The sequence below is a fragment of the Atractosteus spatula genome, chromosome 7, assembly GCF_055471065.1.
Source record: "Atractosteus spatula isolate fAtrSpa1 chromosome 7, fAtrSpa1.hap1, whole genome shotgun sequence".
NCBI lineage: Eukaryota > Metazoa > Chordata > Actinopteri > Semionotiformes > Lepisosteidae > Atractosteus > Atractosteus spatula.
Window position 1 is genome coordinate 62,630,824 of NC_142712.1, and position 13,630 is coordinate 62,644,453.

The 13,630-nt window shown below is 44.5% G+C and overlaps 1 protein-coding gene across 1 annotated transcript in view; it reads right to left on the reverse strand.

The window, feature by feature from the left end:
- Positions 1–1,839: 1,839 nt before the first annotated feature.
- Positions 1,840–13,630, reverse strand: part of LOC148831607 (zinc finger protein 609-like) — a 107,566-nt gene continuing 95,775 nt past the window's right edge. Inside the window, exons 5-9 of the mRNA XM_088921499.1 lie at positions 10,663–13,084; positions 9,282–9,687; positions 8,135–8,470; positions 7,507–7,585; positions 1,840–6,362 (exon numbers count right to left, since the gene is read on the reverse strand). Coding sequence (XP_088777625.1) covers positions 7,512–7,585; positions 8,135–8,470; positions 9,282–9,687; positions 10,663–13,084 — 3,238 coding nt within the window. The 3' untranslated portion in view covers positions 1,840–6,362; positions 7,507–7,511. The remainder of the gene's footprint in view (positions 6,363–7,506; positions 7,586–8,134; positions 8,471–9,281; positions 9,688–10,662; positions 13,085–13,630) is intronic.

Sequence of the window (13,630 nt, forward strand, 5' to 3'; positions counted from 1 at the left end):
TCCATGTTTTCGCCATTTGTGGATAATGGCTCTCACTGTGGTTCGCTGGAGTCCCAAAGCTTTAGAAATGGCTTTATAACCTTTTCCAGACTGATAAATCTCAATTACTCTGTTTCTCATTTGTTCCTGAATTTGTTTGCATCGCAGCATGATGTCTAGCTTTTGAGGATCTTTTGATCTACTTCACTTTGTCAGGCAGGTCCTATTTAAGTGATTTCTTGATTGAGAACAGGTGTGGCAGTAATCAGGCCTGGGTGTGGCTAGAGAAATTGAACTTGGCTTTCCAAAGATGTGATAAACCACAGTTGATTTATGTTTTAACAGGGGGGGCAATCACTTTTTCACACAGGGCCATGTAGGTTTGGATTTTTTTTTTCCCTTAATAATAAAAACCTTCATTTAAAAACTGCATTTTGTGTTTACTTGTGTTATCTTTGTCTAATATTTCAATTTGTTTGATGATCTGAAACATTTCAGTGTGACAAACATGCAAAAAATTAAGAAATCAGGAAGGGGGCAAACACTTTTTCACACCACTGTACATTGGAGAAACAGGAAGGAGACTCGGAGACCGCTTCAGAGAACACGTCAGGGCTGTGAAGATTAAAGAGCTCTCCAAGCCCATTGTTTCTCATTTCACCTCTGACGGCCACGACCACTCTCATCTCTCCGTGTTCTCAAAGACTGTTTTCCGAACTCATACATCAGAAAGACTACAGAAACCAAAATTATCCTGCAGCTAGGATCACACCTTCCCCCTTCTCCTAACGACAGACTACTTTTCTTCTAAATTTTCTCCATTCATTGGAGGTTTCATTTCATACCTCTCTACACCTATTGATTGGCCTTTCTTTCTGTCCCCTGCTCCCCTCTCACTCCTCCTCTCTCCCAGCCTTTGTTCTCCCGCTACATTACCTTTGCCTACTGCCCTGTCTCTCTCACACCTGAAGAAGGCTCTACGGCCGAAAAGTTGTTTTCTTTCTTCTTTTTTTCAGCATGGAATAACCCTATTACTTGTTCCTTTGCAGCCTATGCATGCTGACGCAGCTCCCCACCTGAACTAACATAATCAAGAGATTCCAATGGTTTAGGACAAATATAAGCTGCCAAATATTTTATAGTATGATAAAGTGCAGAATTATCAAATCTGTCTCCAGAGTCAAAATGAACTCTTAAAATACTTGATTGACTAAGTTACCAGATCAGGCCTGATCAGGAAATACATTTGAGCTTCCGATTGTAACTTTTTGTAGTTCAGAGGTGACTGAACAGAGCCTAAAGAATGCAGGACGCCATCGTTACCCTTTCTCCCCTTCACATAAACATCTTTTCTCGTAAAGCCACTACTATCAGGTTTCAAAAACAGTGGTTTAAGGAAACAAGAAAGCTGAATCACACGAGGCTTTAAAAAGGTATCTGCCGAGATTACAATTACAAGTAGAAATTCTTAACCACACAAGAGGCTGGTTTTAAAAATGATTGGCACTTTCCTCTCCAGAATTCCTATTAGAATAATGTAACTTATATTAATCAGTAATATAAAACCGTGTGAATTTTTTTTTTTTAATTGCAGCTTGTGGCTTAATAGTGAAAAAGCAAAAAGAACACAATGATTTCTGAGGTGTGAAAAATTAGAATTGCTCACCTCAGATTAATGAGATCCTGGGTAGCAGCAGTTAGAGGAGGGTGATAAAAAAAATTGGACTTTTTTTGTAAGCAGTGAAAGGAATCCTGCGCAGGTGGCTCCCACTGTAAAATCCCACAAGAAGTCCCTCTACTGTTCTCACCATTTCTCCCTCCCTGAGCCGTGGAAGAAAGTCAGGCAGTGAAGGACAGGTGTGATTGTCTCATAAAAAGATTTATTTTTTTTGCCTAAATGTACAAAGGCAAGTTACAGTATTGTATAAAAAAAGAAACATGGTAATGTACACTTTACATAAGAGAAAATTTAAGGGACAAAGTTGGAGAGGGAGGGGGGAGGGGATAGTGGAGAGGGAAGAGGGAGGAGACTGAAAATCAAACACAGCAATCAAAAAAAGAAAAAAAAAGCTGTAAACATCTTCCTTTCAAGTACCGATGACGGATACCGAGTCGCTCCCCACTGCTGTATGAGTTGGGGGTAAGGGGTGTTCAGAGGTGGGAAACAGTACAATGCCGCAGAGAGAAAGGAACACCACAGTCACATGACGAGTTCCTTCTCCCCTACCGGCTTCCAAGGACGTCTATCGAGCACCATTTTGAAACTGGACTTATCAACGGCTGTGTTGTGAAAAAAACAAACAGATCTGTTTTGCTGCTCTACCACGGGTATCAACAAAAGGAAACTTAAAATAAGTTAAACAAAATCAAGCGCTTCCCCCCATTAAGATCTGTACCAACTCAATAAGCAGCACAATTTTGCTAGTCTATAATTTTGGAGATGGAAGCAAAATAATTAAATTATTATTATATATACTCGATTCCAGCCCCCTTTCCATTTTTCTCAAAGATTAAAAACATTTAAAATTCTTTTGCCTCAAAACGTCTAATTCCAACACAAAAATTCAAAATGTTTTAATTTCTGTTGACAAGATAATTCTGTGAACACACCACCTAGTGAGACATCTTTTTGACTGATGCATCGGTGGCTTCTACTTTACCCTAATTGAGTAAAACCGTCACGGAAGAGTGTGCGCCCATTCTGAAGTGCATTTCAAAACAGGAATCAACTCTTTCAAACAAATGAAAAAGATTAAGTTATGTAAAAATCCAATTCAGACCTCTATTCACTAAGCACTGGTAGGTCAGTATCTCCACACAAAGCCTGTCCTAATGCTGCTCTCAGAAGGAAAATGATAATGGGTACACAGTGACCTTTCACACATTATGCCATGGACTTCCAACAAAACCAGAAAATACAATATACATTGGTGCCAGAGATGTGGCAGCATATATTCTGAGAGAGAGATACTTTCTATTTCTTATGCTACTAGAAGCTTCCAAGCCTCTACTGTATACAAAACTGGGCAATTTGTAATCTGTGTAATTCTAACTTCAAAACGCCCTTTTCTTCTAAACTACAGATGTTGGAGCATTGAAATGACCATTAAAGATCATCCCTTACAATCCCAACAGCAGGGCCTAAGTGAAATGTTTGAGACAGACCAAGACACATTCTTGGTTCTTCAAGTGTGCTTGTCTTCAAATAGTTTTCCAACCCCTGGCTTACAAAACAAATGAATCTGAGTGGCAAAGTTTTTTGCGTTTTGTTTTTGTGTTTCCTGGCACTTACTCAACTTCCAATTAAATCAGAGGAGCTTCCTGTGCAGAGGGACTGCAAGGTTCCATTGAGAACTTCACAAGCACCAGAAAAATTAATCAAACTGCTTGCAAAGGGCAAATCCCAGCACAATCACAGATTTACTGTCTTTTAAATGTAATCATTCCAGTTTTATGATTACATTGCAAGTACAAGCGTCTACAAAGCACAATTGAAATATTTTTTAATGTAGCAAATTCAATCCTTTTGTTGACATTTACTCACATACTTTTATCTACAAGTCCTGGTGTTAAATATTTCTCAAGGCTGTGTATAGGAAGACAAAGTCAGTACAGTCATTTACATCTCATGGTTGTTCCCCAAAAACTTCTCTCTCACAGGTGCCTCAAAATATTTGAAAGGATCCAACAGCAGAAGATCAAGCAAGCGCCTCTCTCTACAGAAAATACCATCAGGAAATCAGGACAAACGTGAGTCAAGATATGCATGCTAGTTTATTATAGACACTTGTACAGCGTGGACATTCTGGTACCAAGTGGACTGGCCATTGGGCTAGATTTATTAGTACAGCTTTAAGGGTAAAAAGGTTTTGCTCATTAAAAAGGTAATGCGAAGTATCTGATTTACCATTTGGAAGCAAAGTGTGCAGAATAAATTACTGCACACAGTATGCACATGGTGCCAAAGTGTTTCACAATGTGGTGCACTGACCGACACAGATTATTTGTAAGCAAAGTTCATCATTTGAAGACATACAGAAAGGGCGGTCTTTAAGTTAGAGCACTTAAACCAAAAACAAAGAGGAGTAATTATTTAAATGAAGAGTTTGCAACCCAGAACCGGTTTGATAAAAAGAAAACTGGGAATTTAAATTGGGGGGAAAAAGACCTGACACTCGGGACACTGTTTCGATTCTTCCTGTATAAAACATGTTCTCAGGGTTGGAAGGTCTGGTGATCAAAGTCAGCTGACAGTGGCTATATCTGAAAGTGGGAGGGCAAATGAAAAGGGTACAAACATCAAGAGAAAGCAAAAAATAAAAAAATCACAACACTTCAAATATAAAGCCGTTACACCAGCTACAGTTTTTTTCATTTTATATTAACAATGGTAGAAAAAAAGAGAAAAGGAAAAAAAAAGACATAAAAAGTAGGAAAATTCCAATAGCATCCAACAGCCTTTTAAAATAATTCCTCTGTACAATATATACAGAAACCACATAGTGAGTAAGTTTGGGAGAGAGACGTGAAAGGGTGACAGAGTCGTACAGCTTGATTTGCAGAAAGAACATTGTGTAGGTTAATGCTTTCAGTGCTATATTACACCATAAGGAAGTTCACAACAGAGAAACTGGGGCTACTGCTTAGATGTGAAGTGGCACAGGATCCACAGCATTAAGCACTGAAGTGCTTTTAGCCATCCTACTATTGGACGAATTCCAATTAGGGTGTCCTAATTTGTTGACAGTTGCCAAGTAGTTATATGACACGGAGGTACCTGAAGATCAGAGCACTGCATTTCAACAGTCTAAAAGGGCTAAAAAATTATTAGATTGTTTAAGGTCATGTTACCTGGAAGTAATGCTGATAAAAAATCTAGTTGGAAACACAAGGACATTTTCTAACGTTCCTTGCTCCTCTCCATTTCTTCAGAGGTGTGTAATCAATGTTCACCCCTCGAAGAAAAATGGAAAAGTCCTTACTCAAAGCACAAATGCTTAGGAAAACAGAAGAGTGTAGAAAACATTTTCCCAAAGGCTTTAATACCAATATACAGACCTTTACAAAATGAGAAGACAGAGCTTATCTTCCAGGTTGTGATTATCTACAAAAATCCCTCCCAATTTGTGACTAGGACATGGAAAGTCTAATGTCAACAGCTTTTTCCAGAAGTTGCTTGGAAGTGTCTCCTAACAGGCCAAGGCTCCGATGTGTATTTTTTCACTGTGCCCCTGTTCTCTCTGCTATGGCTTCCTTTAGAAATTAAACAACTGTGGCTTAAGACATCCACAAAGGATGCCTCTAGAGTGTCAGGCGACAGGTCTGGCACTTTCCAAACAGACTAATCCACCTACACACACATAGACACACTATCCCTTTTTTATCGTGGCTAACCTTTTAACACAGTGTGGTTCAAAACTGATGCATTGATGTTGCTGTAAACGTGTTTACCCTCCTGGAAGTCGCCGTAGCACCACCTAGCCAGCACAGCAACCTCAGTCTAGTGTCTGACTTAACCCATGGATTGAAATCCCTGGCCGCTGGGTAAGACTGAGATGGCCTGATATTCGTGAGGCAGTAAAAAAAAGGTGGTAATGGTCAAAAGTAGGAAAAGGAACTTGAAGGTCATCTATGGAGAGCCATGCTGTCATGCACAGAAATGTTTCTAAAAAGCGATACAGCATTTTCACTTGAACTTGATGAGGGCAGATACCTTACTTGTACAAGTAAGGTATTATCCTTTCTCCAAAAACATCAACGATGCACCAATTCAGAACAGAAGACACACGTGTGGGCGAGGTCTCAAAAATGCATCCCGTAATATCTCTAAAAGAACAATTCAGCTTGCATAGAGAACTGTGTTGGTGGGCTGAGAAGATGGCACTCGGTGCCTGCGACTGTCTCTCTCACTCTCTGAAAACAACGAAAAGGTTGCCACATCCTGAAGTCCTCAAAAAAGGGATACTGTATCTGTTCCTTTGTCAAGCTGCAATCTAAGGCCCAGGTCAGCGAGTTTCAGAGAAGTGATTTTATTTCCCCCCGATTGCTGCAAATGTGAAAATAATGCTATCAAAAGAGAATAGTCTTTCCTGGCAGTTTTTTTCTTCTTTTTTTTGCAAATCTCATCAACAGTGCAAAGAAAAGGTTAAGTGGCTAAATCTGTGTGTCAACAGAGACAGATGGCTTTTGATTTTTACCAGCTCTCAGTCCGCAGTGGAGGAGAAGTTATAGACGCTAGAAGAAGAACAGTCTGCCTGACATCAAGGCAGAAACTAAAATACAGAAACACCATTTAACTGATGTCTAAATGAACACCACACTCTTCCTCATGTGATCCAGTCACATGACTCCTTTCCAGGTTGAGCTGAACCAATCAGGTCTCCCTGCAAGAAACAAACATCACTAGGTCACAACCCCACCTTAGGTCACTGAACCTATCAATCTCAGAACAAAGGTCACATCTCAGGACAGCAGAGAACTGTGGCATCTTTGTCAAATCAAATTTTCCAATTTTTGGACAAATAATTTTTTTTCTTTGTGCATTATTCCATATTTTAAAAGAAAATCTTGTGCTTTATCCAAACAATACTTCAGAACATTAAAAAGGTCCAAAATAATTTATTAGATTAAAATATATCTGAATATACTTTTATGGCAAATCAAGAATCTTGTTTTTTCTGCTGAGGTGTGCGAGTTTAGATATAAGAAATAGAGGACTATATTTTAGAAACGACTTCCACCAGAGGTCAGCATCACCTCATCTCTAGCCAGAAGGAGCAGTCCTGATCAGCTATCCTTCTATTAGTCAGCGATGTGCTCGCTTCCCCTGTCCTTAATGGACCTGTCTCTGTGAAAAACGAAACGCAACTCGACAGCCGACTGAGAGCACATCCTCAATTCTAATTTCTTGAATTCAAGGAAAAAAAACTCTTCAGAGTGGAAGCAGATAATGTCTGCACACAGCGGACAAGAAATATTCAAATTTAACAGCTTCCGTTTCTGTTCAGTTTCAAAATATGAGTTACTTGTCCCATAAAACTGAGACAAATCTATTTCAATGTAACAGTGCTACAATCATTTCCAATTCTTAAGAGCTACATAAAATTGTCTTAATAGTTGTAACTATACATCCATATCCGTAATATTCCCATTAGAGCCTGTGGAATACTGAAGCTATAATTTGTATTCAAGGTCTTGATGTACTATATTCATTCAGAAGTTTAATTTTAGAGGGACACGTCATAGTTACAATAGACAGGAAGCAAAGTCCTGTCTTGGTATGCTTTGACTAAAAAGCCACAGACAAAAATGGAAGACATTTTGAAACTGGGTTCTAAAAAGACATTCTCTGAAACCTTTATTTCTGATTGAGACGGCTGAACTTTGTAACGGGAAGGAGAAATGACATAACAGATTTTGTAGAGACATCATATTGTCACATTGTGTTATTTGCAGCTTCTGAAACATGGATTAAAAGAGGACAGCTACTTTGTCAACATGGTCCAAGAGGTTCTCTAAACTCCTTACCGTTCTCACCTCCGTGCTGGGGGGTAGAGGGAGGGGGCTGAGGCTTGCTGGCTAGCAACAATGGCTGAAGAAGAGAGACCTGGGAGAAAAAATTCAAGACCAGTCAGAACAGTGCACAGCTCATAGATGACAAGCAGTGGCACAAAATCAAACTAAGCACAGCGAAGATGCTAACTTCCTTACGAAAAAAATGATGGCAAATATATAATATTATGAACTCAAGCCAAAGGCTATCTGAAACCCGAAACAAGTTGTACAGATCAATACTAGTTTATTATTTTGTGCTTCAAACAAATGTCTTTTCCTTGACTTTCCTTAAATACACTACCTTTACTTAAAAGCACTAAGATGTTTGTTTTTCATAATACAACTTCTACCGACTGCTTATAGATTTGTCTACCTGCCCTGTGATCTGGCTGCAGAAATTTCTTCATGAATCTCTTTACCCACAGAGGACTAAGTTTTTAGTCTATAAGAAATTGTTTAGATATAAGTTTTTAGTCCTCTGATCTAGTTCATGTGTTTCATGCACGTTACTTTCTCTTTTCAAACTGACTATAACCTGACAACTCTCGATACCGGCTCTTCTCCTCCGCAGCAGGAGGCCCTGGCGGGGGAAGCTGCTGACCTGTGGCGTAGGACAGGTCGTACTGTCCTGAGAGCAGGGGGTAGCCCAGGTGGTGATGGGAGGGCATGATGCGCTGGGAGGGGGAGGAGCGCGGCCGGTCCATCTCGCGCTCCCGTTCCCCCGCCACCCTGTCCCGTTCGTGCGGCTGCTTGTCGCCGACGGTGGGGGACTTGCTCTTGTACTGGCTGGCGTGCTGGTGGAGGATGTCCAGGGCCTTGGACTCGGAGCTGGATTTACTGCTTACAGTGGGACTGGCCCGGGACTTCTCTCCTTCCTCTGAGCCGGCCATCTTACTGCCGTATGGGGAGAAGGAATATCCCGCAGACAGGTATGACCCTGAAAGACAGACCAGTGTCAGATCGCAAGAAGAACCCTCTCCAGGAGCTCTATCGCCCTGCAGCTCCCAAATGGCTGCCCACTGAAGCTCAGCAGGTGTGAGCCTGGCCAGTACCTGGATGGGAGACTCCTGGAAAAGCTCAGGTTGCTGCCGAAAGAGGTGTTAGTGGGACCAGTAGGAGGGGCTCACCCTGTGGGTCTGTGTGGGTCCTAATGCCCCAATATAGTGACGGGGACACTATACTGTAAGAAGTCGCCGTCCTTCAGATGAGACGTAAAACCGAGGTCCTGACTGTCTGTGGTCATTAAAAATCCCTGGGCGTTTCTGAAAAGAGTAGGGGTGTAACCCTGGTGTCCTGGCCAAATTTCCCATTGGCCTTTACCAGTCATGGCCTCCTAATAATCCCCATCTATGAACTGGCTTCATCACTCTGCTCTCCTCCCCACTGAGAGCTGGTGTGTGGGGAGCGTTCTGGTGCACTATGGCTGCTGTCGCATCATCCAGGTGGGGCTGCACACTGGTGGTGGTGGAGGGGAGTCCCCATTACCTGTAAAGCGCTTTGAGTGGAGTGTCCAGAAAAGCGCTTTGTAAGTGAAAGGAGCTATAACTGTTTTGAAAAGCAAATATTATAAAAAAGGAATCCATCTAAAATCCTGTAATCCTGCACAGTGACGTAAGATACACCAGTAGTCAATTACCATTCAGACAAAGTCCAGCAGAGTTATTGAGACAAAAGAAATCAGATCAGGCACTGTGGCATCCACGTTTGTTTTATAGTTCAGCATAAACAGAGAACCCCCTCCCTCTCACCTGGGTAGTTCTGCATCATGACGGAAGGCATCCCCCGGTACCCAGGGTGGTTGGGGTCGTAGCCTTGACCGTAGGGGTACCCGTGCATGTAGGGCATGTAGGACTGGTGCTGTGCCAGCGGAGAGGAGAACTGCATGTGGGCAGTGGGCCGGGGGTCCTTGCTCGCCCCGCGGTGCTCCTCGGAGGAGGGCATGGACGTCCGGGGGTCCATGCTCTCTTTGCTCTCTTCCTTGGCTGCCGTCTCCTTGGGCCGTGACCTCTCCTCCTTGCCCTTCCTCTCCCTCTCCCTCTCTTCCTTCCAGCGCTGCTGCTGCTCCTCCTCCTGCTGCTGCTGCTGCTGCTGCTGCTTCTGCGAGTCGGGGTACTTGTTGGGGTAGATGTAGGGCCACAGCCTGGAGTCTGCCTCCTGAGAAGAAACGCCTTGGCGTCAGAACTTGAACCCCCTTCAAAAGCTACCGAAGAAATTATGAACACTGACGATTTCACTGAACCCCACAGGCTCCACTCATCTCATCCTTTCCCAAAGCATCTACCTAAAGATCTTTCACTCTTGTTCACATTAAACTTTTATTTGAGGTGAGCTCTTTATTCAATCACTGCCACGACAGAGATTTTCACACACTTCTCATCGGCCAGAAAGACTTCTGTGCCCAAGGCTATATTCCTCTCAAAATATTATTCTATTCTCTATTAGACTACTTCTGGATTCAGTATTCTATTATTAGTAAACTGTTAAAGGGAAACAAATCACACTGCACTCAGACATTTACCACAAATACTAATTTCTCAATTGACCAACAGGAAAGAAGCTGAAATTACAGACAGTTAAACTTTAAATTAGAGCCTGTGATAAATATTTTATTGTACCACTTCGGTAAGGTTTCACTTGTAAAACTAAACAGGACTATAAAAGTACCACCAACATACACAGTCTCTTTCGGGGGTGGGACCATATCCACGTGGTGAAAAGGAAGTGTAATTGTAAGGCTGAGGCACCAAATTCACTTTTCTAGCTCTGCACCAGCGGTTCCCTGTCCTGGTCCTGGTGACCCAAACACCTGTTAGTTTTTGATCCAGCCGAGCCCTCAGCTCCACTACCAAACCCTTCACTGACTTAATAATAAGATGATTATTGAGAACTCTTTGTTCCCAGCTCTTAAACATATTGGAGCTTCAACCGTTGTGTTTTGTAAGAGAAATAAAATCCCAAACTTGTGATTAGAAACAAAATGCAAATATTACATTGATGCAACTTCTTAGATCACGTAAGTCTTCAATTATTTAATTATGGTTTGATGGAATGAAAACCAGCTGGTGTGCGGATCACCAGGACCAGGACTGGGAACCCCCTGCACTCCACAACCAAAATCCCACTGGTTACCTGTCTGTACCACATGCTTTGCTCCATCCCTGGCTGCCTACTGGACTCCAGGCCTGATTTGGACTCAGATACCTCCTTCCCATGATGGCCCCCCTCACTCAGCTTCATCTTCAGCCCCTCAGCCTGCTGGGACTGGATCTTGGAGGAGTCTTCCCCCTTGGGGATGATGACCGACTTGGTTGGCTCTGAAGCAGAGTCTTTTGTTTTACTGGGGGGTAAGGGCTTGCCCAGATCTGAGAGGCTGGGGGCCTTGGAGAGGGTGGGAGGAATGGAGGCCTTCTGCTTCCAATCCTCCTTCATCGACGCTTCCCTCTCTTTGAGGGCCGCATCTGACTTCTTCTCCGCCGCTCGGTGCTGCTCCACTGCCTGCCGCTGCCGCTCCTCGTACTGTTGCCTGTACGCCGGGTTGGTGTTCATCAAGTGGTTGTGATAGGCCTGCTCACTGTACCCGTAGGGGGGGACGTACGCGTACTGATTATAATACAAGGGCTGCATGTACATACTGGAGCGCTGCTGGATGACAGAAGGTTGCTGCTGCTGCTGCTGCTGCTGCTGCTGTTGCTGTTGCTGTTGCTGTTGCTGTTGCTGCTGGCTGGAGGAGCTGATCTCTGGCTTGCGCTCTTCCTGGGGCTCCATTTTCACCTTTCCCTCAGTCTGCTCCGGCTCCTCCTCTTTCTTTACTTTCACAGGCTGTCCTTCGGCCAAAGGAGCGCTGGAGTTGGAAGCCCCCGGGCTGGGGTTGGCGTAGTTTGGAGAGTAGTAAGCTTCATAGCTCGTGTAGTAAGGTGATTCTTTGTTGGGCGTTTGGGTTGGGAAGAGTGCCTTCTTGGCCCCTTCCTTCATGGCCTGGTCCTCAGACTTGGCCTTCACATTGTCCATTTTGCCTTCCCCATCCTCCCCCGCATCCGAGATGTCTGAATAAGCAGGGCTGTTTGTCTTCACCGATGAGTTGTCCGCACCGTTCTGAGTCACCACGTGGAGAGGGGTCAGCGGCTGCACCATCCCCCCACTGTCAATCCGGCTTGCAACGCCAATGGAAGGGCTTGGAGCATTGTCTGTGAAGCTGTAGATCTTGTCTGCCTCTGCTTTAATGCTGGCCAAACGACTCTGGTGGGAATCTGAGGAACCATTTAGCAGCCCGTCACTCTTGCTGCCCGGATCGGATGACTCGGAGTAAGGGCTCTTACCCTCTTCAGGTTTACCCCCCTTCCCTGAAGGCTTAGGACTGTCTGCATCTTTACTTGCCTCCTTCTTCTTTTTATCTTTTTTCTTCTTGTCCTTGGAGCTGCTCAGGGCTGGGTTCACAGTAGAGGGGTCTCCCATTACCGTGGGTTTGGGCTGGATGGCTTTCAGCTGTGGGCTCTTGGGCATAGCCTGTACAACAGTGGTGGTGAGCCCAGGAGAAGACCCTGGGCTTCCAGTGGTGAAAGTCGCAGTTTGGAAGGTGTATAGCTGCTGGGGAGGTATGGCTGGAGCTATGGGCCTGGCCGATTTCAAGCTCTTCTGTGGTAGCTTTTCAGACTTGGCACTGCTGCTGCTGCTACTGCTGCTAGACTTCTTGGACTTGTCCTTATCTGATCCTTTCTTGTCATCCATGCCGTCATTGCTGGCATCATCTGTGAGACACGGCCCGTCTTCAGAGCCGTCCATGGGAGTCCCACCAGCTTCCTGATCCGTGTCGGAAGACTTCTTCTTGCTGGACTGCTTACAGCTAAATTTCCCCGATGAAGGGGATGGGCTTTGACCTTCAAAGCCTCTGCCTTTGGGGGTGACTGATCGTGCTGGCGAAAGACATCCCTTCTGGGAGACAGAGGCTCCATTGCAGCTCCCAGGCTCAGGATGAAGTGTGGAGTCCTCTCCGTATTCACTGTCACCATCTATCTCCTGCTTGATATCGTCATCATTGTGGGCACGGGCCTGGTGGTACTTCAAGCCATTAATGTGCTTGTACTTCTTGTTACAGTTGGGGTGTGGGCAGTCAATGAGGACAGGGGACGGGCAGTTCCGGTCGAGGGGAGGGGGGAGAGGTTCCGTTTTGATGGTGGGTATGGGTATGGTGGATGGGGGGGCCCCACTGTTAGAGCTGGAGTTGGTGCGCATCCGCTTGCTCCCCTTGGTGTCCTCCGAGCTGGAGTTGGGCTCCATGTCAGAGGCCGGTTTGCTCTTCCGCTTGCTGGCAGAAGACGGGCTGGCCTTGACGTCCTCCGTGTTGCTGTTGGGCGGCGTGCGGCGCTCGGAGGAGTTCTGACTGCCGCGCCGGCCCTTGCTGTTGGATCCGGCCCGGGTCTTGCTGCCGCTGCTGCCCTTGTTATCCGATGAGTTGCTGTTCTCATTAACAGGGGTGTTACTGTTGGGCCTCATCCTCTTCCCCCTTCCACGGCCATTTCTCATCTCCAGGTCACTAGTGGGCGACTCGCAGAACCTGAAATTGAGGAGGAACAGGTTTTATCTATCTAGCATGCCTACAATACATAGCTGCTCATCTTTCAAGCCACACAGAGGGTTGTGAGGTCCGCGCAGAAAATCAATGGGACCAAGCTACCCTCCATCGACCGGATATATCTCGCCCGCTGCCACAACCGGGCTCGAGCTATACTTCGGGACCCAGTTCACTCTGGCCATGATCTGTTTTCACCCTGGGTTCCGGTAGGAGGTATCGCAATATCAGAACACTGACAAATAGATTCAAAAACAGTTTCTTCCCCCAAGCAGTCCACATCTTACACAGCTCTAATTAGCACCTGCACATATTAGCACCTGCACTTTAAGGTACTGCACTGTTTGCACTATGTCCTGTCTTGGCTGTATTATAATGTCTATTGTCTAAATGTATTGTCCATGTCTGTTTGTCATCTGTGCATAGTGTTTTTTTCCCTAATGTTACTGGGTACAGCTGAACAGGTAAGCATTCCCATACACTTGTTGTATATGGCAAATATAGAAATCTTGAATCTTGAATCTTCATACC